General features: G+C 39.4%; 3 protein-coding genes across 6 annotated transcripts; 1 reads left to right on the forward strand and 2 right to left on the reverse strand.

The window, feature by feature from the left end:
• Positions 1-1145: 1145 nt before the first annotated feature.
• LOC115761686 (probable cytochrome P450 304a1) lies at positions 1146-3679 on the reverse strand. The gene is made up of 4 exons (XM_030703541.1): positions 3573-3679; positions 3262-3513; positions 1570-2432; positions 1146-1503 (listed from the first exon to the last, which is right to left on the reverse strand). Exons 1-4 carry the CDS (start codon positions 3664-3666, stop codon positions 1177-1179), a joined length of 1536 nt encoding a protein of 511 aa, XP_030559401.1. The 5' UTR covers positions 3667-3679; the 3' UTR covers positions 1146-1176.
• An 870-nt stretch (positions 3680-4549) lies between these two features.
• On the reverse strand, positions 4550-5523 carry LOC115761549 (kinetochore protein Spc25). Of its 2 annotated transcripts, none has more exons than XM_030703330.1 (3): positions 5332-5523; positions 5063-5267; positions 4550-4988 (listed from the first exon to the last, which is right to left on the reverse strand). In XM_030703330.1, exons 1-3 carry the CDS (start codon positions 5447-5449, stop codon positions 4679-4681), a joined length of 633 nt encoding a protein of 210 aa, XP_030559190.1. In that variant the 5' UTR covers positions 5450-5523; the 3' UTR covers positions 4550-4678. The 2 variants fall into 2 exon arrangements, with proteins under 2 accessions (XP_030559190.1, XP_030559191.1); XM_030703331.1 differs by having other exon boundaries at positions 4550-5005.
• Positions 5524-5851: 328 nt separating this feature from the next.
• Positions 5852-20511, forward strand: LOC115761405 (probable aminopeptidase NPEPL1). 3 transcript variants are annotated; one of them, XM_030703164.1, is made up of 6 exons: positions 5852-6017; positions 7201-8213; positions 8275-8431; positions 11118-11294; positions 20029-20139; positions 20213-20511. In XM_030703164.1, exons 1-6 carry the CDS (start codon positions 5940-5942, stop codon positions 20342-20344), a joined length of 1668 nt encoding a protein of 555 aa, XP_030559024.1. In that variant the 5' UTR covers positions 5852-5939; the 3' UTR covers positions 20345-20511. The 3 variants fall into 3 exon arrangements, with proteins under 3 accessions (XP_030559024.1, XP_030559025.1, XP_030559023.1); XM_030703163.1 differs by lacking the exon at positions 5852-6017 and adding an exon at positions 6945-7140; XM_030703165.1 differs by lacking the exons at positions 5852-6017; positions 11118-11294; positions 20029-20139; positions 20213-20511 and adding exons at positions 6933-7140; positions 8484-8561.
• The last annotated feature ends 1987 nt before the right edge of the window (positions 20512-22498 follow it).

Below are 22498 nucleotides of genomic sequence, written 5' to 3' on the forward strand. Positions count from 1 at the left end.
GTCTGAACTGACTTATTAGATTCTTATTTAAATAAAGGAATATAAACAAATTTAAATATGTATGTAGCTAGTATAAGTAGGTGGTGGAAATAAAGAGGAGATAGAGCAGGGGAAGTTATAAGGTATTAAAAGAATTTTTATTTTTATAAGTATAGCACACACACGTATACATGCTTACAAACTTACATTCGCTTATACATACATTCGTCCACGCATACATAGAAACATGCATATATACCTACATATATGCATACATGCATACATTCATACATCATGCCTGCATATAAACATACATGCCTACTTAAATACTTACATGCATGCATATATACATGCAAAAATAAATACATGCATGCTTACATGCATACATAGGACATGCATACAAAAGTTTACACATGATACATAAATTCATAAATAAAATACATACATCGATAGATGCATACATAAGAATATTACTGCATGCAAGCAGGCATATGTACATGCATACATACCAGAAAGGAAGTATGCTTTATCTGTCTTTGGTAAAAGTGAACATATATAACGGGTATTACCTGGCGTTGTCCGGCCCAAGTTGATATCTTTAAACTTTAAAATTGTCGTCCGTGGATATGATATTATTCTAGTAGATATGGTAAAAACAGAAACTAGTTTTGAACTTGGAAATAATGTTAATATTCATTCCTTAGATTATCCACAACTAGAGAAGTACAAAATACGTTTATTTTACTCTGTGAATATAAAAATATAGTCACAGCTATATTCCTGATCATGATCATGCAGAAACTACGCAAACTTGGGCGACGCTGGGGAAAGTAATTTAAATATTCAGTTAGCGGAGTTAATGCATCGAACCCGAGAGAATCGGAGGGACCTGAACGATCTTAAACTCGTTCTCAATAAGCTCGCCGAGAAATTTGAAACCAGTTGTAAGAACCAGAAAAATATTTTGAAAAATTCACTCATTGAGCAATATCTACAAAAGGCTGTTGCTGATGGAACTATTCCTGATCCACAGATCGAGATAAATCGCCCGATGGCTGGCGACGATGAAGCTGAAGCCCAGGTGCGAATCAAGACGAAACAGATAATTGAAAGAAAAACAACAAACAGAGCAACTGTGCGGGAGATAGACACAACTTGTAACATGCTTCAAATCAAATATATTTTAAATAGAAGAACCTAACGTTCTTTTAGCTGCACCCAAAAATCTGGGGGAGTTATAATTAAGCCACTGTTATTCTTGCTTAGATCTGGTAGTGTGTCGCCCGGCGCCAGGGTGTAGTCGAAGTTCTGCAGCATGGCTGTGGTCATCAAGAAGAGCATGTTCCGTGCAAAGGTCTCGCCGGCACACAGACGCTTGCCGGCGCCAAAGGGCAGGGATACGTCCAGCTTGAGACACAATTGGCCCTGATTGTCCAGAAAGCGTTCGGGCCGAAACTTTTCGGGATCCGACCAAATGCGTTTGTCCATGTGATAGGCGTACAGACTGGGTATGATAACAGTGCCCTGTGAAAAGATGAAAGAGAAGTTCGATAACTAACGCGATTTCGTGAGACCATCTTATTAACCCACTTTAGGTATGCGATAGCCCATAAGTTCGGTGTCGTTCAGTGTTTTGTGTGGCACATTCGATGGCACCAATGTCTCAATGCGTAGATTTTCACGTATTGTCGCCTCCGTATATGGCATATGCTTGCGATCCTCCAGCGTGGGCAAACGTCCGCTGCCCACCACTTCATCGATCTCGCGTTGTACGCGTTTCGCGACCTCGGGATAGAGCATCATGTACTGGACAATCAGTGACAATTGGGAACCAACTGCCGTGAAGGCGGGAAATGAGAAGTCGACGAGGCCCATGATGAATTGCTCCCGATTAAAGCCATATTCTTCGGGCAGGCCCTTTTTCATCTCGGCTATATAGAGATCCAGAAAGTTGCGCTCGCTACATTCATCGTAGCTATCGATGTGACGATCCACGAATTCCGAAAAGTAGGCACGTACATATAAATTGGCCTCATTCAGTTTGTTATAGCCGCTCGCCTCCGGCCAGATGTATCGTATCCAGGGTATTATGCTCAACAATCTGCCGTAGTCGTCCGCATTGCGCTGGAACTGTAAGCCCAACTGAACAAGCTTCACTAACTTGGCCATTTCAGACCGGGCCAGGCGCTCGTTGTAGACAATGTGAAAGTGACTATTGGCCGAGAAGGGATTAAAGAGCAATGGCAACTGCACCCGATAACCGCCCGGCTTGACCAGATGATGCTCGTGCTCATAGCGCGGACCGTTGCGTATCATGTCCAGCATGTCGGTTATTTCCTCCTTAATGATTAGCTCCAACTGATCGAAACGACGACCGAAACCGAAGTCACGCAGATAACGTAAGATAAAGCGTCGCTGTTCTTTCCAGAGTATTCCTTCCTGAAAGAATATGCCTAGTAATGACATATGAACGTTTTTTTAATATATATACGATTATAATCAAACTACTGCAATCTTCTGTTTTTTTTATATAAACCTGAACCCGTATAATATTGGGTGCAAATGTCCTATAAAATACACATAGTCTTCGACAGCATCAAGAGCCAAGTAGACTAGCCCCTCTCCGTTCAAACGTTTGTATGAGACTAAAAAGAGTATAGAGTTCATAAACACGAAAATACGTTCCACTCCCCCCTCCATGACCGCTTCGCACAAATTCCGGTGCCATATTTATATAATAACATATAAACACCTTAGGTCTTACGGGGTATCTTTTAGTCAAGCATTCCTGACTAAACTTTTACTTGTTCTCTATACTGTCGGGTTGCAAGCGTTTACTGACTTAGTATACATATCAGACCACCAATGCTTATCGGCACCTAGCTGGCTGGCTATAGCAGTACTTCCGCAACAAGTCGAGAGGGACCTATTAGAGTCCAGATAATGATAAAGTTTTCTATTCGAATAGTGAAAGTGCTTTGGTGGAGAATGCTCGACTACAAGATATCTCGCAGCCAGCTCCGAAAGATTCCATTTTGAGTTGCTTTTGTATTTATCCGATCGAAATGAAAGTTTAAGGATTGTATTTAAGATATGAACAAAGAGCCACAGTGCAAAAAATTGAAATCGAACTTACTTAATCGGCTCATATAGAAGGAGATCGGCTGAAATCAATCAAATATTTTGGGAATATCATTATATATATCCTATGGGAGATTATTTATCATGGCTATCAAACGAAAAGTCTTCTGTAAATACTATTTTGCCAGTATTGAAACACACCTCGCACACAATCGCCGGGATCACGCATTTTGCTCAGAAAGAGGGGAGGTCGTCCATCGTAGGCCTGATTGTTTAATATTTCGCGCACACCTTCTCCGCTGTGCACCACGGCCACGGGAAAACTGCCGACAAAAAGACCAATAATGTCCGATTTGTACCACTTGCTAAGTATTAAGGCAGCCTTGTGTAGATATTTGTAATCGATCAGCAGCATAAAAAGATAGCTTCCAAAAATAGGCAGTCGCGGAGGACCTGCAAGGATAAATGCCAGTTAGTCACACGCGAATTTCGGGTGGACTGCTTTAGCGAACCGGGTGGAAAGCCTGAAGGACGACCGACTGCATATTTATAAGACAGATATAGAAATATAATCGAGCACAATACCAGCAAGAGAGCAGTTAACATTTTGCACGCGTTCCGATTTAAGTTCAGGGCAATACTGATCTATTCGAATCAGCGACACAGCTATATAATAACATTTGCCTGATAATGTCATATATTGGATTTGTTTTAAACTTAGAAATCGCAGACATTTTTGCAATTATGATTGCGATTGCGATTTCACAATCTGTATATATGTCGAACTTCAGAACTGTGGACCGATATTATATGATTAGAGAAACTCAAAAACCAAACGGAAATAGGCAATTGTTTGCTTAGAAAAAAATAAAGTTTCTAGACAAACAGTTAAAAATCAATTTGCTAAACAGACAATTAATCGAAAGTAAAAATCTACTTTTCAATCAGATTGAGGCAATTCAATAAAATTAATTAAACTAAATAATACGTTACTTTTGTTTACTACAAAGTGCACGAGACACATTTGTGAATTGTGATTGACAGATAATAATCTGAGGCGGGCTTAAAACTGGCCCACTCGGCTGGAAAACGTTAGCACGCTCAATAATAATCATATAAAGAGTTTTTGTAATAGAACTAGGAATGAAGAATGGTGTTCAGTAAGCCTAGTCTAGCAGTAACATTAAAACATATTATATAAAATGCACGCTTTTCAAGATAATATACACAAACAGATTATAAATTGAAACAATGAAAATAAATAAATGTAGGTTTTGTCGATTATATTTCTATTGGTTGCATTTCTGCCATAAATCAATCATTTTGCAGACGGCGGCGACGTAAGATCAATCTCAATTATAGTCATTAAGTTGTTGACGTTTCCTTTTCTTTATCGCGATCGTGCCCATCAAAATCAAAGGGTATCCAAAGGGAACCAGGCATGATGAATGGCGTACTGATAGCCTTGTATATTTTGCAGTAAAATTAAAACATATATTATATGAAACACGCGCTCTTAAAGATAATACAAATAAACAGATAATAAATTGAAACGACTAAAAATAATGCATGTTTTGTCGATTAAACTTCCATTGCTTGCATTTGGGCCACAAATCAATCATTTTTGGGATGGCGGCGATGTAAGGTCAATCTCAATTACAGATGTCATTGAGACGTTGGCGTTTTCCTTTCCGTTTGGAGCTGGCATTGAAGAATTGCCCACAGACAGCAGTTGTCGCCAGTTGTTGGTATTGCGACTTGATCGATTCACTTGCGCCCACAGAGCTGCCAAGCCCTGGCGATCGTGTGCATCAAAATCAAAGGGTATCCACTGACCATCATCTGGTGAAACTGCGACACCTTTCACACGTTCGGGCAAAGCCTTTCGATTGATGTACGTGTTGGTAGCTTCACTCAGAGTGTGCACGCTGGAGAAGATTAAGTTCTATTATATATATATATATATATATATATATATATAAATATATTTCCCAGCACTCACCAGGCTATAAGCTTGTCCCGCTCTTGTTTCTTTTTGGCCAGCTGTGCCTGCATATCAGCACAATGCTGCTCCTCCTCTGCCAGCTTGACGCGCACAGCATTTTTTAGAGCGTTGCGTTTTTCGACTTCATCGCGTCGTTGGTTTAATAGTGCATTTAATTTTTCCGATTCACGTTGCTGTCGTTTAATATTTTCCATGGTTGTTGCTGGGCACGAAAAATCAGAGTATTTTCAGTTTACATTTAAACTCTTAATTGCAGGCATCCATACCGACTTTGCTGTGAAATTTGGCGCTCTGTTTTGCTATGGCATTCTCCTCTTGCTCCAACCGCATCTCATTTGATAACATTGCCATAAGGCGCTTGCGAGTGTTAAATTGATTAGACATGTCGTCTTAATTAGCTGTTTAAATTAAAATTTAAATTAAAGCGCTTGGCTAAATTTCCAGTGCCCTATTATAAATGACGCTTCCATCAAAACTAGAGTTGCCAGACTGTTGTTTGTTTTGAATTAGAGGTGAGCGTTATTGACCTTTCTGTTACTTGCCTTAAATTGGAAGTTGTCAATAATTAAGTTTAAGTCTAGTATGCCTAGCACCTTTTAAATTAATTTAAGTTTTCAGTGGTAATCAATCTATAAGTCAATGATAGGACATTTCTTTTAATAGCATTTACGTTGCCAGACTGTTTTTGGATTTAGTTCTTGCATGACCCACATGTGGCAATGTATCGCAACTATCGTATACAAGAGACATCGATAATTTTTTCTGCCATAACTAGCATGCTGATAGCCGGCAAAAATTGCAAGCAAAGCATCATCAAAATTAGCGAATTTTTTAGGACGAGTGAAATTTGTTCGGTGTTGCAATTGAAATATTAATGCGTATACTGCACACCGCAAAGGCGTTACGCACTATATTCCATCGCAGCTATAGTTATAGCACGCCAGTTAGAACGGTAAGTACATATGTATGCGTGGTTATGTTCATATGCCGGTGACGGGGGCGGAACGTAATTTTTTTTTTTTGCGAACAAAGCGCTTGATTTTTGGATTCTAAAAATAGATAAGACATTTGCACAAAACGTCTTTGTTGCTGTCTCAACTCTTTGATTGCACAAATATATGCACACATACATTGCTGTTCGCCTTTGTTAAATTGGAGACGTTTCGTTTGGAGACATTCGTTTAGATAGCCGCAGATCCACTTGTTGGTCTCCGTATTTTTCACACAAGGTCACGATGATTGCGATGTCATTGCGCTATAGCATTGATGACGTCGGAAATGATGTGAACTGGACGCTTATCAGGCTGTGCCATATTCGGCAGCTGTCAAGTCGAAATTGTTATTATATTTCGTTTTATTGCCCAGCTCGCAATTGCAGACACTGTTTTTATGCATTGTTATTTTTTATTTATAGATTAGAAAATGTTTATTGTTATGACTAATAGAGTGCGTTGGGAGGTATTATGAATTCCAATATATTTGATATTTTTTATTCATATTGTTTTTTATGAAGAACGCGTTTTTGGCAAGTCTATAAAATGACGACGACCGCATACCCTTAAAAAAAACATCTACGCTTAAGTAAAACACGATAGTGATGAGGTCGTTGAGGTCTTATCGAAACCATATAATAAAACTTGTAAAAAATAAAAATATATTAAAGAAAAAAACAAAAAATTTCAATTTTATAGATTTTTTTTGGGAAATTTATTATTGTATTGATTAATATTTATGAATTAGAAGGACTTGCAGTAAATAAAAATCGTTAGAATGGGAAATTAGGTCTGTTCATTTAGCAATAAGTTTTTTCCGTATGCAGTATGCTTTATTTTATGGAAGATCTATAAAAACCTGAGAAATTTCTATAAACATGAATTTTGTCAATTTATTATTGTGGCCTGTAAACCCCACAAACTGATTTTTTCACTACGCACATGGTAATGATTAGAACCGGAGTCAAATCAGCTATTTCAATCAAACTGTGTCATGTGCACAAGTTTACAGTACAAAGTCGTTTATTTGTGCCAATCTGGAGTGTCATAAATAGTACTAAATCAATGATTAAGAGTGTTAAGGTGGTGGCGCGCTAAAATGCTTGTGAACTAAGCGTTAATCCATTTCTACACACCTTGCAGATGGCCACGGACATCAAGTTTAATGCGTCCCTTACACGCACGGATCCGCAGCAGCAGCCGGTGCTGATAATTGGCCAGCTGCGTCATCTGAACCTGCTCAAGTTTGGCCAGCTTGCCAGCAAATTGGAGCCGCGTGTCAGTGAGGAGACATTCAAGAATGCCATCGCCTGCCTGCATCCGGCGCCAACGGACAAGTGTTCGCTTTATCTGGATGTAGCCACAGTGGCTGCGTTGCCCTTGAAGGCGTCGCGACACAACACCGCCTCGCGGGCGCACTCCATAACGCGCCTGGTGAAGAACCATGTGCTCAATGTGAATGAGGAGAGCGTTGTGTTAGTTTGCGAGCGTGAGAACATCTTTGCCAGCGCCTGTGCTGTGGTTCGTGCCTTTCCACTCTACTCCCGCAAAACGGGCAACGGCAACGGTGCCAGGTCGCCTGAAATAGACGGAGGCGACGGGCAATCGGCGCGCTCTGTGGTCAACGTTGAGTTTGTTGTCATTGACAAAGATGGTTGCGTACAGGAGGAGCCTCTCAGCCAGGATGAGCTCAAGTGCCTGCACGAGACGGCACGTGGTATACGCCTCGCCGCACGCATTGTGGACACGCCCTGCAACGAGATGAATGTGGATCACTTTATTCAAAATGTCAACGAGTTTGCCAAAGAGCTTTGTCTGCAGCCGCAAATCATACGCGGCGAAGAGCTGCAAGAGCGCGGCTTTGGCGGCATCTATGGCGTGGGCAAGGCGGCGGCTGTGCCGCCAGCTCTTGTCGTGCTCTCGCATGAGCCCAAGGGTGCACAAGAAACTATTGCGCTGGTCGGCAAGGGCATTGTCTACGATACCGGCGGCCTGAGCATTAAGGGCAAAACGGCTATGCCGGGCATGAAACGGGATTGCGGTGGTGCAGCAGCTATTCTCGGTGCCTTCTATGCGGCCGTCAAGTGCGGTTTCAGGGATAACTTGCATGCCGTCTTTTGTTTGGCCGAAAACTCTGTGGGTCCAAATGCTACGCGGTAAGCGGGCGTGTTATCAATTATTGCCCTAACTAATCCTTTCATTGTATTATTCACGCAGACCCGACGATATACACACCTTGTACTCGGGTCGTACTGTGGAAATCAACAATACGGATGCTGAAGGTCGTTTGGTGCTCGCCGATGGCGTTTGCTTTGCCAACAAGGATCTTAAGGCAAACATTATTCTTGATATGGCCACGCTGACGGGCGCTCAAGTAAGTAAACTCATATTTTATAATATTAACTAATGCTGTAAATGTAACTCAGTTTGGGGTTAGATGCTCTTCTTTCAAGTTGGAATGACACCAATTTGTCTAGTAATCCTATAGCTGCCATGAACTTTGCTATGAACATGAACCACATATGTTAAGTACGTGTCAGAATTAGTAAATTTATAAGCCAATCTGCATTTACATTTATTACAATCTTGCTTACTCTATGTGTACAATGGGAATTTACAATGGAGTATTGAATTGTTTACCATAGTTTATTATCTTCTGGCAGCGTTAAAATTCAGCATAGCAAGGATATTTCATATCTATCATATTCTGTAGAATTAACATATCTGTTAACCAGTCGGCATGTACATTTTTTCTAATGTTAACTCTTTGGTATCTGCAATTAAGTATTCATAATGCCCCAAATTAGTTCTCATTGTAGCTTCGTCCTACTGTATTAGCATTGTACTTCGTAGATTCTTTAGAATTAAAATTTTTTACTTATCTTACGTGTGTCTTAAGAATTTGCAAAGAAGTATTGACTTAGGCTATCTTCTTGGTAACATGCTACTTACAGCTATTATGAACTTTGCCATGAGCGTATTAAAGATATCGATTTTCGAAATTTATCAAATTTATAAGCAAGACTGCATTTCTGTTTGCTGCAGTCTCTTGATACTAGTAGCTAACGTGTTTGCGACATATTTCATCCCATCATATCTTATCAAATTCTCTAGTCAGCTGTCCAATGTAGTTTTGCTTCGCGTTTCTTAGCGTGACGAACTGTATATAACCTCTTGGCCGTACTGTGCATTTTTCCTACGTTCGTAAATGCAAAATTTATGCCACGTTTTATAAGAGTCACGAGGTTAATTGGCAAAAATAAATTGCAAATTTGGTTTTTTCGGCGGCAACTTGAAGTGGCAGCAGCAGCAGCAGCGGAAGAAGCGAAAGAAGCAGCAGCAGCAGTTGCCGCCGCGTATGCACAACAGCAACAATGAAGGCAACGAGGCAAACCCGTTTTGCGGTTATTGCTGGTTTTTGGTGGGGTTGTTGGTAGGTCGCGGGGCGTGGCGGGTGGTGCGATTGCTGCGAATGCAGCAGCAGGAGGAGGGGCCATTGGCTGACTGGGATGGCGCACAATTACCATAAATCTTGGATGCAATTTGCTTAAAATATGATGCCAATTTGCGTTATTTGTGGTTCGATGGGAAATAAATCGAAACTGGTCAGGGATAGCGAACAGGACAAGGCACGAAATGGCTAAGGATTCCTTCTGTCGTGTCCTGCAATAATAAAAAAAAAAAAACTACGACTCCAACTCGTTGCGAGTGCAAGTAAAATTGTTAAGCAAAATTAGTCAACACTCGTGTCTTTTTTTTTGCTTTTCATGCAGTTTCTGTAAAATTGTTTAGAATTTGTTTTGACGCTTGTTGTGTTTAATTTCATTACACACGGTCACACACACATACGCACATACACTCCGACATACCCACACACACAGACATTCAACTGGCCCAACACTTTTGCAACATGCAATAATATTAATTGCCAACATTGGTGAAACTGCGACTGCAGCAACAACAGCAACAACAACAGCAATGAGCAACAAAAGTAATAACGTACGAAATTAAATCAAACTCGCCTAAGATATACCCTTTAATTAGTAGAGGTTCTTTTTATTTTTCTACACCAGCCCTTATTTTTTTGCGAAGAAGAACAATTTATTTATTTCTGCCAATATCGCCTTTTTATTGCTTGTTCTGCTTCTTTCTGTAGTCGGGAGGATAGCTTGGAGGAATTTTTCTGACTACAAAATTGTACTTTAACAAGCGCAACCTAAAACAGGATTCAATTTTATCTTCCTGGCGATTGAGATGAGAAGCTGCTTTGCAGTCATGGCTAAAAAATATGTCATCTATTCTTGTTCTTAATGCTTTTTTATTCGATTCAATCTGGAGATACAGGAGGATATTAAGCTTAAAGCTAAAATTCCTATTTTTGAAAAGAATCTGCCTCAAAGCTGTCTTTAAAATATGTTTGTCTAAAATGGGGTTACAATATTTAAACAATATAATATAGAAGAAATACAAAACCCGCACATCACTTTTAACCTACGCGAAGAAGCCCTCTTCTACAATTATATAGGGTATAGTGAAACAAGCAACAAACAGCAGCCAAAACTTTTGGTCTTTTTACATTTTATGTTGCTGCTGCTTGTTACACCTTTTGTTGTTGTTGTGTTTGTGTGCTGATGTGTATGTGTGTGTTGCTTTCATTTGTCCAGCTGTAGTTTAACACGCGCTGTAGAGTCCTTGGCTGGTCTTGGTACTGGTTCTGGTCGTGGTCCTGCTCCTGGTCCTGGTCCTGGCTCGCTCTTGTTTGGGTGTTGCTTGTGCTAAATAACCTTGCACCTTTTTATTGCTGGTCGCGTCGGAAGCTCGCAATTTTGGCATCGCAACCATGCATCGCCGCTTGGCTGCCCCCATTGTGCTGCATCCAAAGCAGCCCCTGCCTCAGTGTGTTGCCACCTTTACTGTGTTAGTTGCTGTGCAGCTTCATTGTTAGCAATCGGCTTGAATATTGCATGTTTTCCATCAGCTCGTACGGCCAAGCCATTAAGGCACTATGTTTTTCTTATTTCCACTGCCACATATTAAATTTGTTTTCTTCTCACTTACAGGGCGTTGCAACAGGCAAATATCATGGCGCCATATTGACAAACTCGGAGCCATGGGAATCAAAGGCATTGCAGGCCGGACGCAAATCCGGCGATTTATTGGCGCCCATTATTTATTGTCCTGAATTGCATTTCTCCGAATTTGCATCGGCCATTGCTGATATGAAAAACTCTGTAGCGGTAAGTGCAGCCCACAAAAAAAGAAGAGACGAATTTCAAGTACTTGACAATCAAACGCCACACATCAAACACTACACAGACACATGCACACACACACACACACACGCACACAGATAGACACACACACATACGCGCACACAAACACCCACGCAAATGCATACCTTTGAGGCGTATGTGTGATAAAAAAAGTATAGACTGTTTTTTATGTCCTCCATTTTTTTCTGTTAACAATTTGGTATTTGACACAAAAACTGTGCCACTTGATTGCAAGGTCTGAAAATATCGACTAAAACCATCATTTTTTATACATCTCATTTAAGCGATCAAATTAGAACAGTTTAACATTCAGCATTTTATGCCTTATGGCATTCTAATGAAGAACAAAGAAAAAACTAGGCGGAATATAGAACATTTATTAATCTACGACACATAATATGACTGCAATCGGCCTTACGTTGAAGATTAAAATACCCTTTCAATCAGTTTTTTCAAAAGTCTATTTGTATGAGAAATTTGGAGGAATATTATAAGGTGGTTCAGTGCTGATGATGATAATGTATGTATAAAATATGAACTGTGAAGTTCGATTATTTATTTTTGTGCGCGCATTTCGTGAAGGAATTTTAATACTTACCTAGAATATGTCTGATTGGCCAATTTGAGCTCAATTCAAATTTATTTTTCATTTTATATGACTGTGGATTGGTTAAATTTATTTAAAATTAACTTTACTGTTCCTTAGAAGTCAATTTTTATTTTTTGACTGTAAATTCGTTATGCTTTACCAAACGGGACACATAACTTCTTAGAAAATATTCCAAAAGAAATATTGTTTATTTGCAAAGCACATTTTGTGTGATAAACACAAAACAAACACTCGTAAATACACCAGCATGTATAAAACACAATTTTAATTAACTTTGTCGGGGTCAGTCGAGGTTTATTTTTTTTATATTTTTTATCGCTGCAATGTTGCGAAAAATGATGGACGTCATGTTCGGTTTAAAGATTGATTAGTATTACTGTGATTTATGCCACACACACACATGCTGCACCCTCACACATGCTCCTCTGTGCTCACATGTATCAAAAACTTTGGCGTTCAATCTACGCTTTGTAAAAGTAATGGGACGGCTGAGTCGGGGGGTTTGGTTACTGCTGCTGCTGTTGTTGTTGCTGTGGTGCGTATGGGGCCTCAAGCTACACCACAACAGCAAATCGAGTTACCTTATTGTACGTCTAAAACGCTTCGGATCAATGGTCATTCATCATTGTCACGCCATGGGCGACTGTCGGGGAACTCTGTTGCCTTGCATGTGCCTGGCTGGGTGCGTAGGTTGCTGCCAGGTTGGCCCCCGACTGCCAGTTAGGTCAAGTGGCGTGGCAGCTTTGGCTGCCTGCCCATTACCTACACCAGTGGAAGCTGCCTGTCATCTGCCTGGCTCTAGCCAACCAAACTGCCCAAACTGACCCACCTGCTCGCCTGGCTGTTGGCTGTTTGATTTTTTGACCACTTTGACGCTCGTTGTTTTTGTCTTTACTGGCCGTAAAAAATAAGCAAGTACCCCCTAGCTGCCCATCCGCTTGTCCAGTTACGCAACCCCGTTCTGCATTTGATGTGTCATCAGCGCTCCTTGCGCCGCGCACTTTGTCAGTTTGCCTGTGATAAAGTGCTTTAAACTTAAAATGCATTCAACGTTAAATGCAAAAAAGCTGAATCGAAACCACAAGCAACAAAAAAGATATCAAAAAAAGACCCGCACGAATCCCGAATACTTAATGCTCTTTCCGAAATATTAACTAAACGGGTACCTATGAAAGAAGCTTCTTACATAATCCCTAATATAGTGCCTACACAGAATCTGCCAATGTGAGCTTAACAAATGAACCCGTATTTTTACATCGCGTTGCTCATCAATCATTTAGTCAATCAGCCAGTTATCAATCAAAATTCAGCTTTCCAGCTCTTTCCGCTCCGTCAGTACGAAATATTTACTCTCATCACAAAAGATCACTACTGTAAAAGAGTCAGCTTTATAGCGCCGACCGTTTTTGAAGTGTGTTAAGCATTAATCAGTCAATCAATCAGTCAGTTAATAAGTCAGCTAGTAGGAAATATTTAACAATATTTAACAAAGATCGCTATTGGAGAAAAGCCCAGCTTTTACCGTTTTTACCGTGCGTTAATCATCAGTTGATCAGTCAGTCAATCAGGCAATCAATCAGTCAGTCAGTCAGTATATATTAGTATGTTCATATATATTAATATATATTATTTACTGCATAAAATTCGTTCAGGTCCCGCCCAGCTAGAAACATATTTAATAACTCGTCCCGTCCCGATTTTGTCCCAAAATGATCCTGACCGTCCTTATCCCCCGGGATTGTATTCTTTTCAAGTATTTTCGGGATCCGAAATATTATATCGGGAACGGCGGCAATTTAGGACTCGTGCAAGATTTAATCCATTTCGATAATTTTAAAATCCTTTTCCGTTCTATATACATATAAGTTTTGTCGCTAAATTAGTATACCCTACGTAGCTAGGGTATACAAATTGCAGCTGGCACCCTTTCTTTTTTTGCTGTTGCTATCCGCCAAATTCGCACGAGTTGCGTTTAAATTACATGAGTTTTTTGTGCTTTGGCAGCTCGTCGCTAGTTTCCCACTAAATGGACGGATTATGAGTGTTGTTAGTGGTTGGTGGTTCGTTTGGAGGCAGCTACCGCGCTTTTTTTCGTTTTAAATTTTTTTTTGCGCCATCTGCTGTTGGCTCATTTTGACGAGCGTTTGGTGTTGCCGTCGCTAGGCTGTTTTGGCCAGCAGGATGCGGACGGATACTTGTCCGTTAGTCTGGTTTTTAAATAACTGACTGCAATTTGTTTACGCCGTTTCTGATTTGTGCTGTGATCTGGTCCCTGGGCACAGGCTGTGGGTTTGATTTCGAGGTCAGCCATCATTAGCTTTGTTGTGGCTGTGGTTAACACGTTGCGTGCCATTTTTTGCTGCTTATTTTCGGCTTTTGTTTTAAAGACAAATGTAGATGGATGTAGGGAAAGCGAAAGAGACGCATTGATGTGAAAAGGGAACTATTTTGTGGATACAACAAATTAGTGCAAAATGTATTACATATTTATTTTTGATAAATACAGTTTTTAATTATTAAGTTTCTGAAACTAAAAATTTTTCATCTGAAATGTCATCTACAAAACCTCGTTATGCACAAGCACATGCATGAATATCAAAGCATTTTGAATTTAGCAAGTCAAATTACATTTTTATTTAAATTAAATAAATTTTAAATTTATACTTTGCTGAGCACTATGCTCAATAACGTTTATCGTTTCTATGCTAAACTGAAGTAGAAGAAAAGATTTTAGATTTATTTCATAAGAAATAAGATAAGGTTAGCATAAAGTAGTCAACAACTAGAAAAGCAACAATCAAAGAAGTAAATACAACAATAAAACGAGGTAAACGTTTCAGATTGTTCCTCAATTTTGGGACAACACCCAGCGACAGGCGAAAGCGTCGAGCGCCGAGCACAACGCAAAGTTACTCAAATTTTATGACTGTGAAATTTTACCATTGTTGGTAATTGATTTTTATGTTAAATCGTAAAAAGCAGCCAGCGCACAAACCAGAGAGCATGAATTTTAGATAAACCCATCGAACAAGACAAGCAACGTGTTGCGGTGCGCGTCTGTTTGTGTGCGGCAACGGGGCGTATGCGTAATTGCTTTCGTTGTTTTTATATTTTTGATACACTTGCCCGCAGGTTATTATATATTAGTGAAGAAATATGCAAACCCATTAACTTTCGTCTCCCAATAATAATCGGAATCAATTGGAAAATATCAAGTGTAATGTCCATTTTGAGCAGGAATTGGAATAAGAAATTAGGAGAGAATATGTTTATCTGTTTTAGTTGCACATTAAACATTTAATATCATTGTGCTAAGGTGTTTCGCTTAACAACCAATTCAAGTTTTAAAAGTGTATTTAATATTCGGCACCCGCCAAAAAAAAAATAAACTTCTTGCCTGAAACGCAGTTGGTAAATTTTTATTAAGCGGTAACATTTTAAATTCAATTGTACGACGACTTTTTACGCTTTTTAATGAATTAAATTGAACTTTTTATGCGCCAAAGTTTGTTTTTTTTTTATGTTCAGGGCTTTCATTTTTTGAAAATAAATTTTTATTTTTACGCAGCGACCTCAAGGCGCCAAATATGATATTTTGTTTGGCTTTGGTGTTTGTTTTCTCAGTTACTGTTGATTAAATAATGCCAACAGTTTATAAATAATGCTCAAGCTTAGTGATTCAGTGGTTTAAATGCAGATTTTAAGTTCCGGCAAGCTTCTGCACAACCGTAAGTCACGTAATTTGCGCAATGTCCCGCGATTTCCGTAGCCTACTTAGGGGGGGGGGGGGGGGGGGGGGGCCCTGCCGCGACAGCTTCAGCAACTCTGACTCCGGCGACTTTGTTAACACAAATCTTTCCGCTTGTTATGTGTTGGTTTCCGTTCAACTTTAGCACGTCTCTTAGGCAAAATTTGAAAAGAAAGAAAAAAAAAACACAGGGAAAAGGGAAAAAGAAAGGAAAATAAACCATGCCGTCGTTCGCATTGACTGTTTCTAATATTTTCGTTTTGCTCTTTTGCCCTTTCCGTGGCGAAAAGTTTTTAAAGCGCCGCGACATTGGGGGAAAATTGAATAAAAACGTTTGTCGCATTCAGCGTGCTGCGACCAGGCATCGTCCCAACCGTCCCACTCAGCCTGTGCAAATCCTTCTGACGCCCATTCGATGAATGTGTAATTGATACTGAAACCAGTCAAAGGCATCCAATACATTGATGCCCGAAGGCATTGAGGCGCCCGCCCGCACGTTTGCCCCCGTTTCAGCGCAAGGCACGCGGAAAGTGTGGCAAGTGTTGATATCATCTTCTTCCAGCATCATGTTAAGTTTAAGTGTTGCTGCCTTAAAGATTTAACAATCCCTTTAATTCGATCAAACATCGACTAAATTCAAGTTTTAGTTATTATTGTAAAAAAACCGTCTTCGTCTTCTAATAGAGTGTACAAAACTGAGCATTTCAGTCCAAATTTTGAGTTTCTATTCATACTCCTTGCTTCCGTTTAATTTTCCTAGTTAGTTTCTCCCTTGCGTTGCTTCTTATTTCGATTATCACTTAGATTTTCTTTTTTATTTTTACTTTATCTTTTTTTGCTTTTCGATTCCTTTTTACTATTCTATTTCTTTTAAATTTAATTTTTCCTTTCTCTCTTCGCCTTGTTTTTTTTATTTTCATTTGCTTGTGTCTCTTCTCGCTTCGCTTGTGTTCAATTAAATTGTTTGCTTCTTATCTCCCTTCCACATGCTTTCAGCTTCATTTCTCGTTGCTACTTTACTTTAGGCTCAATCTTTTGCTTTGCTTTTAGCTGAATTTCTTGTTTAGCTTCTTCCTAAGCTTAGCTTTCTGCTTGGTGTTTGCGTCTCTTCTTCTTCGTTTTTTGTTGCTTAATTTTTACTTCGCTTCTCCTTTTTCTTAGCTTTATTTTTTTGCTTCGCTTCTCTCTTTTCTGCTTTCAGCTTCTTTTGCACGCATCTCCTTTTACTTTTAGGCATTTATTCCTTCGCTTAACCTTTGAATTTGTTAAAGGGGCCCTGCTTGTTCATTTTGTTGCTCACTTATCTTTTTACGTAGCTTTTTGTTTGCTTCTCACATTGCTTTAAGCCTTACTTCTGTCTGCAGCTAATTGTTCTTCTAACTTCGTTCCTTGTTTACTTCTTTGCACTAAATGATTTGCTGTTCGGCTTGCGTTATTTTGATTTACTCACTTTGCTTCTCGCTTCTACTATGACTGAGAGTTGGTGTATAATTCCGTCTTCAATTTTAATATTGTTATTTAATTGAATTATTGTTAATTAGCGAAGTATTTCTGAATAAAGGCGTGGAATATTCTCTACTATTTGGTGATAGCTTACCTAGATATAGGAAGCGAGACACGTTTATTTTGCCTGCTTATTAAAATCTACGTTAATCGTAAATGGAGCGAGTCGCTTTCCACAACGGATGGCATCAACTCAAAAATTTCCATCTATTCTGGTATGTGACACACGTGGCGCGGGTGACAGAAGTGTGCGGCATGGGACACGGGGCACGGGGCACGGCGCATGAGGCATTGGGTTTGGTCACGTAGCTAACCGCAATTAGTTGCCGACCCATTGCCAGACTTCATATGTGGCTGGGTGTAGATGGGGGGTGCGCTTTTGCCTAGCTATTCGGCTATTTACAAAAGGTTGACACAATCAATGCGTTGCGTAATGCAATCAATGCTAATGACATTACGTTGACAAATGTTTGCCATTATTGATGAAAGCGCATAGGCCGCATTGGCAGTCGGTTGACTGAGCTGATTTCAGCACTGGACCAGACCAATCGTATTGAGAAATTGTTGAAAGCCTTTAATTAAAATTAACTACACATGAGGCATACACGACGCCAAGACGATCCGTTTCATAGTCAATAACAATGAATACGGCTAGAAACATCTTGAATTTAATGCTAACGAACTATCGATTGTGGGTGTGTCAATAGACAAAAGTATTTTTCTAATTAGTTCTTATAAACATTTTTGAAAAAGCAGATGTCCTTTTTAATATCCATTAAATAAGGGTAAAAGGCGAGAAAGTGATATTTGCTATGATATCTACACTTTTTTCGAAATATCGATAAATATCTATTTTATAACAAGGCTTTTTAATCATAATTCAGTTATAAGAGATTTATTATGTAGGTCACCGTGATACTATTGATAGTTTTGCAACACTAATCTTTAAATTAACATATGTACATGAAATATAATTTGAGGAGAATTGATTCCTAGTTTTATCTGTGCACCAGTCTAAATAAGATATTTATATTAATCACAGATTTGTTTTTACAAGAATAAAGGCTAGGTTAGCTAGGTCGAAGGTATCCTTAAATCGGGTTTGCTCATATTTGACAGCTAATGAAACTAGGATGTTAATGATTAGCAATTCAATTAGAAAGACATCACAATGCATCACACAATTTTAATTGGACTGTTGTGGGAAGGCACATACAACTTTTGAAAACTAACAGCAACGATTACATTTAATTCGCACATTCAACAACAAAATCTAAACAAGTTGCGAGTGGTCTGGGAGTTAGCTGGCCCAATACATTTTCAAGTTTTTCGGAAAGTTTGATAACAAAGGCAGGCTCAAGTTTGTTAGCTAAAACCGCCAAAAGCAGTTGAAACATCGATAACAATAAGAATAACAACAACAACAGCAACAATGATAATAACGACAACAAAAGCACCAACAACCACAACAACAACGACAATATGCGGCAGCAATCGTTGGCTTGAATAGACTTTTGACTTCCGCTGCATGACGAAAGACTTTTCGTGGTGCCTGTATCTATGCAAGTGTGTGTGTGTGTGTTTGACTATCAAGCGTTGTCATGCAATATTCAGTGCAAGGCATCTCCTGTTAATCTTGTTGTTGTTGTTCCGATGGTTGTCCTGTCTGCTGCAAAATTTAGTTGGACGTCTTCTTTTTGGCCGATGGTGTATTTTGGTTTCTTTTTTATACGTTCTTGTGCTGCACAGTCGGCCATGAATGCCCATTTTCGAATAAAAAAACGCAGATAGCTCGGTATTTGCGGAATCAAAAAGAAATTATGTGATATTTATATATATTTTTATATTTTAATGAATTTATATATATCAAAGAAAAAAGAAGTTTGATTGAGCATAGCATCGGTTGAATTTAAGGTTCGTAGTTAAAATATAAAAAAATCTGGTTATATTTCAAGCTCTGGGCTCATGGGTGTGTTTTATCAGGTTTTTGTACCGAACCCAAAAACGAAGTTCGCTCAACAGAAATATCTTTTTGTTCAATATTAATTATTAGTTTTTTTTCGTAACATGGAGAATTAAAAAATGTATCTGCAGATAGCTCAATTTGGCTCATTGTCAACTATGGTACTTTATGTTTTCCATTTAAGCGTTGTAATTTCCGCTCAAGTTAGTAGAGCGACAGTTTCCGTTACTTGGTAGCTGGCATATAATTTAGGCATTAGCACATCCTAACATCTATATAGTAATATATTTATATATATGCCTTGTGTGTGTGTATGTGTCAGCAATTATATATTTATATTCTTGCTGCGCTGCACTGCAGGATGCTTTTTAATATCGAAGATGCTGCTAACGTTTACTTGTTGCATTTTTTTTTGCGTATACCCTGTAAACATGAAGTGCGTAGAACGGCTGTTGTAATAGTTGTGGCAATATTTAAAAGCAAGCATTTCATTATAAATCAGCACAATGGGCTGAGATGATGTAGACATGGACTTTGTTTTCTAGATCCAGAAATTAGGGATCAAAAGACTGACAGACATGGATATATCCACTGGGTGTGTGATACTACATACATTATGGTCTCGAAGATATATTCTTCTATGCGCCATTCATTTTGTGACAGAATTACGAAAACCTTTTACAAGGGTATAATAATCGAGAAACCGGAACACGGACACTTCTTGAGAAACCATTTTCTTAGTACCCGGTAGAAACGTGTGTGTGTGTGTGTGAGTCCTTACTAAAGGTGTTCGAGCATAATATTTTCACTTGTGTTATATTCTACTTTTATTACTCTCCCGTCTAATTTAATTTCTGTATATTTTGTCTTGCAGGATCGCCAGAATGCGCAATCTTCCTGCGCCGGCCTTTTTGTGGCTGCTCATTTGGGCTTCGACTATCCCGGCGTTTGGATGCATGTTGATATGGCCACGCCCGTGAATTGTGTAAGTAATTGTGCTAGTCCTAAATGGAAATCCCATACTCATTCAACTGGTTTGTTGCATTTCTCTCTGGCAGGGTGAACGCGCCACTGGCTATGGCGTCGCCTTGCTCCTTACGCTATTTGGCAGCCACACAAGCTGCGCGCTGTTGCAGTCGATTGCGCCCGGCGATGAGGAGCCTCCGTCGAAGCGTATGTGCCGCGATTAGCGTGCAACAATTGCATTGCTGTGAAGTGGAGCGTTTTTGCATTTCAATCAAGTTTAATACACACACACACATATACGGATAAACACACACAAGTCGAAATAAGTTAAAAAGCCAATTGAATTAGCTGCCAGGCAATGAAATGAAATTAAACGAAAGGAGAATTAGCATTTGTCACTTGCATTCCTTATGTACGTGTGTGTGTGTTGTGTTGCCTTTGCCTAAAAGCACACGAATATGCATACACAGACACACACACAAGTGCACACAACCTGCTGTACTTGTACACGTCCCTTTGCTGTTCAATTAGACGACTGCTGTGCGAATTTGTTACCTGTGCCTGGGCGCTTAAGTGGATTCATCATCATCATCATCATCAACCTGATGCGGATGCAATTGTGTCGACAACAACAAAGATTACAACAACAAGAACAACACCAACAACAGGAGGCACGTCAACAGCAGTAGCAGCAGCGTCAACAACAGCACAACAATACAAATTAAATTGCAACATCACTGTGCCACGGCGTCGCATCGTCTTTGTTGCCTACTTTTGAGAGCGCGCGCGCGAGTCTCACGGGTTTGTCAGCTGTCAGCGTCAGCGTCAGCGTGAAAGACAGATTCACAGACACGCCCACACAAACGCCAACGCCCACGCACACGCCCCTCAGTGTTTCACTCTTATTTGCTAAATTTCCTATGGACGCTCGCGCCCGTGTTCTCGCCTTTCAATTTACTTTCCGTTTTTCGCGTTTTTAATTCCCCATACCTATTGAAAGTGGCTAACATCGGGTTTAATGAGCTGATTGGGACAAACAAGTAAGTCGATCTAGAGCTAGAGACTACAGACTAAAGACCTGAAATGTATGTTGAGGTTTATTTGAAATTACTAATAGCTCGTCTAGTTTCGATAGCAATAGATTTCTTGTCAGAGAAAAAACTATTGGAAGTTAGAGACAGAAAATTTAGAATGTTGATTTTTATGTAGAATACGCAGATAATGGTTATTTTAAATTCCATAAATATCGATTTCTTGCCTTGTTTTTGAAACTCGTTTTGGCCATTTTGAAACCGAATTTGGCTTGGTCTAATGCGAGCGTACACAGAGCAAGAATACCAAGATCAAAAAGTTTTTCAACAATTCATTTTCTAGGTATATCAATTCACAGGGTATCTTCTAGTGGGATATCTTTAACGTATACAACCACGGTACTCTTTATTACGTTTGCTTTTGGGGCAGCGCTCTTGCGCTTTTATTGTTTAATTAGCTTGAAATACGTTTATTTTCATTAGTAATTGCTGCAAACAACGCGCGAACCGACTGCACATGTAAGTGCTGCCAATTTGTTAAACCTTGAAATGCAGCGCAAGTAATGCGCCATTGTGCCAAGCCATCGATTCTAAATGGAAACGGAATAGTTGCCCAGAGTGTGAGGTGTGTTGCGTGTGTGCCACTGACAAATATACGATTAGTAAACGCCGCAACGAGTCCTATTCCAAAGTGCATTTAGTCAGGGAATGAGCAATTTGTAAATGTGCTGCTGCAGCATCAAATTCGTAACGTAAACAAGAAGTCTTTGGTGGAGCGCATTTGAGTGGTAGATACTCTAGCAATAGATCTAACGGGCAATATAGATATTCCAGGTTAAAAATACCCAACATGTACGACTAGGAGATACCCTTAACTGAGCGCCAAGCTGCCGCTAAATCGAATCAGCTCGTTATACTCGCCTTTATTGGGTCGGAGATATTTTACTTACAAACAATTGCAAAAAGCCAATATACGCGATTTCAATGCGTTAAGTGTATAAAAACTAGATTGAACTCAGAAAAAGTGATTAAAGTGCAGTGAAGTGATATCTTGAGGATCGCTAGAAGTTATTTGAAATAACTATGATTATGATAATCTACATATGCTTCATGCTTTCATGCAAAAATGGATTGTGAATTTGAACTTATTTTTATGGATTTCGGTAAGTAAAAAATGTATTTTAAAACATATAAGTATGATATTTGGAAAACTACATTCAAAAATAGGTGTTTTTACTACTACTATCGAATATACACATGGGGCTGGGAATGTATTCAGCTTATACCATAGGTTAAATTAATTCCGGTAACGATAAGAATGTTGGCCCATATATTTAGCTCAAGTAT

Source organism: Drosophila novamexicana, unplaced genomic scaffold (assembly GCF_003285875.2).
Source record: "Drosophila novamexicana strain 15010-1031.04,08,12 unplaced genomic scaffold, DnovRS2.1 tig00000485-arrow-pilon, whole genome shotgun sequence".
Classification (NCBI taxonomy): Eukaryota; Metazoa; Arthropoda; class Insecta; order Diptera; family Drosophilidae; genus Drosophila; species Drosophila novamexicana.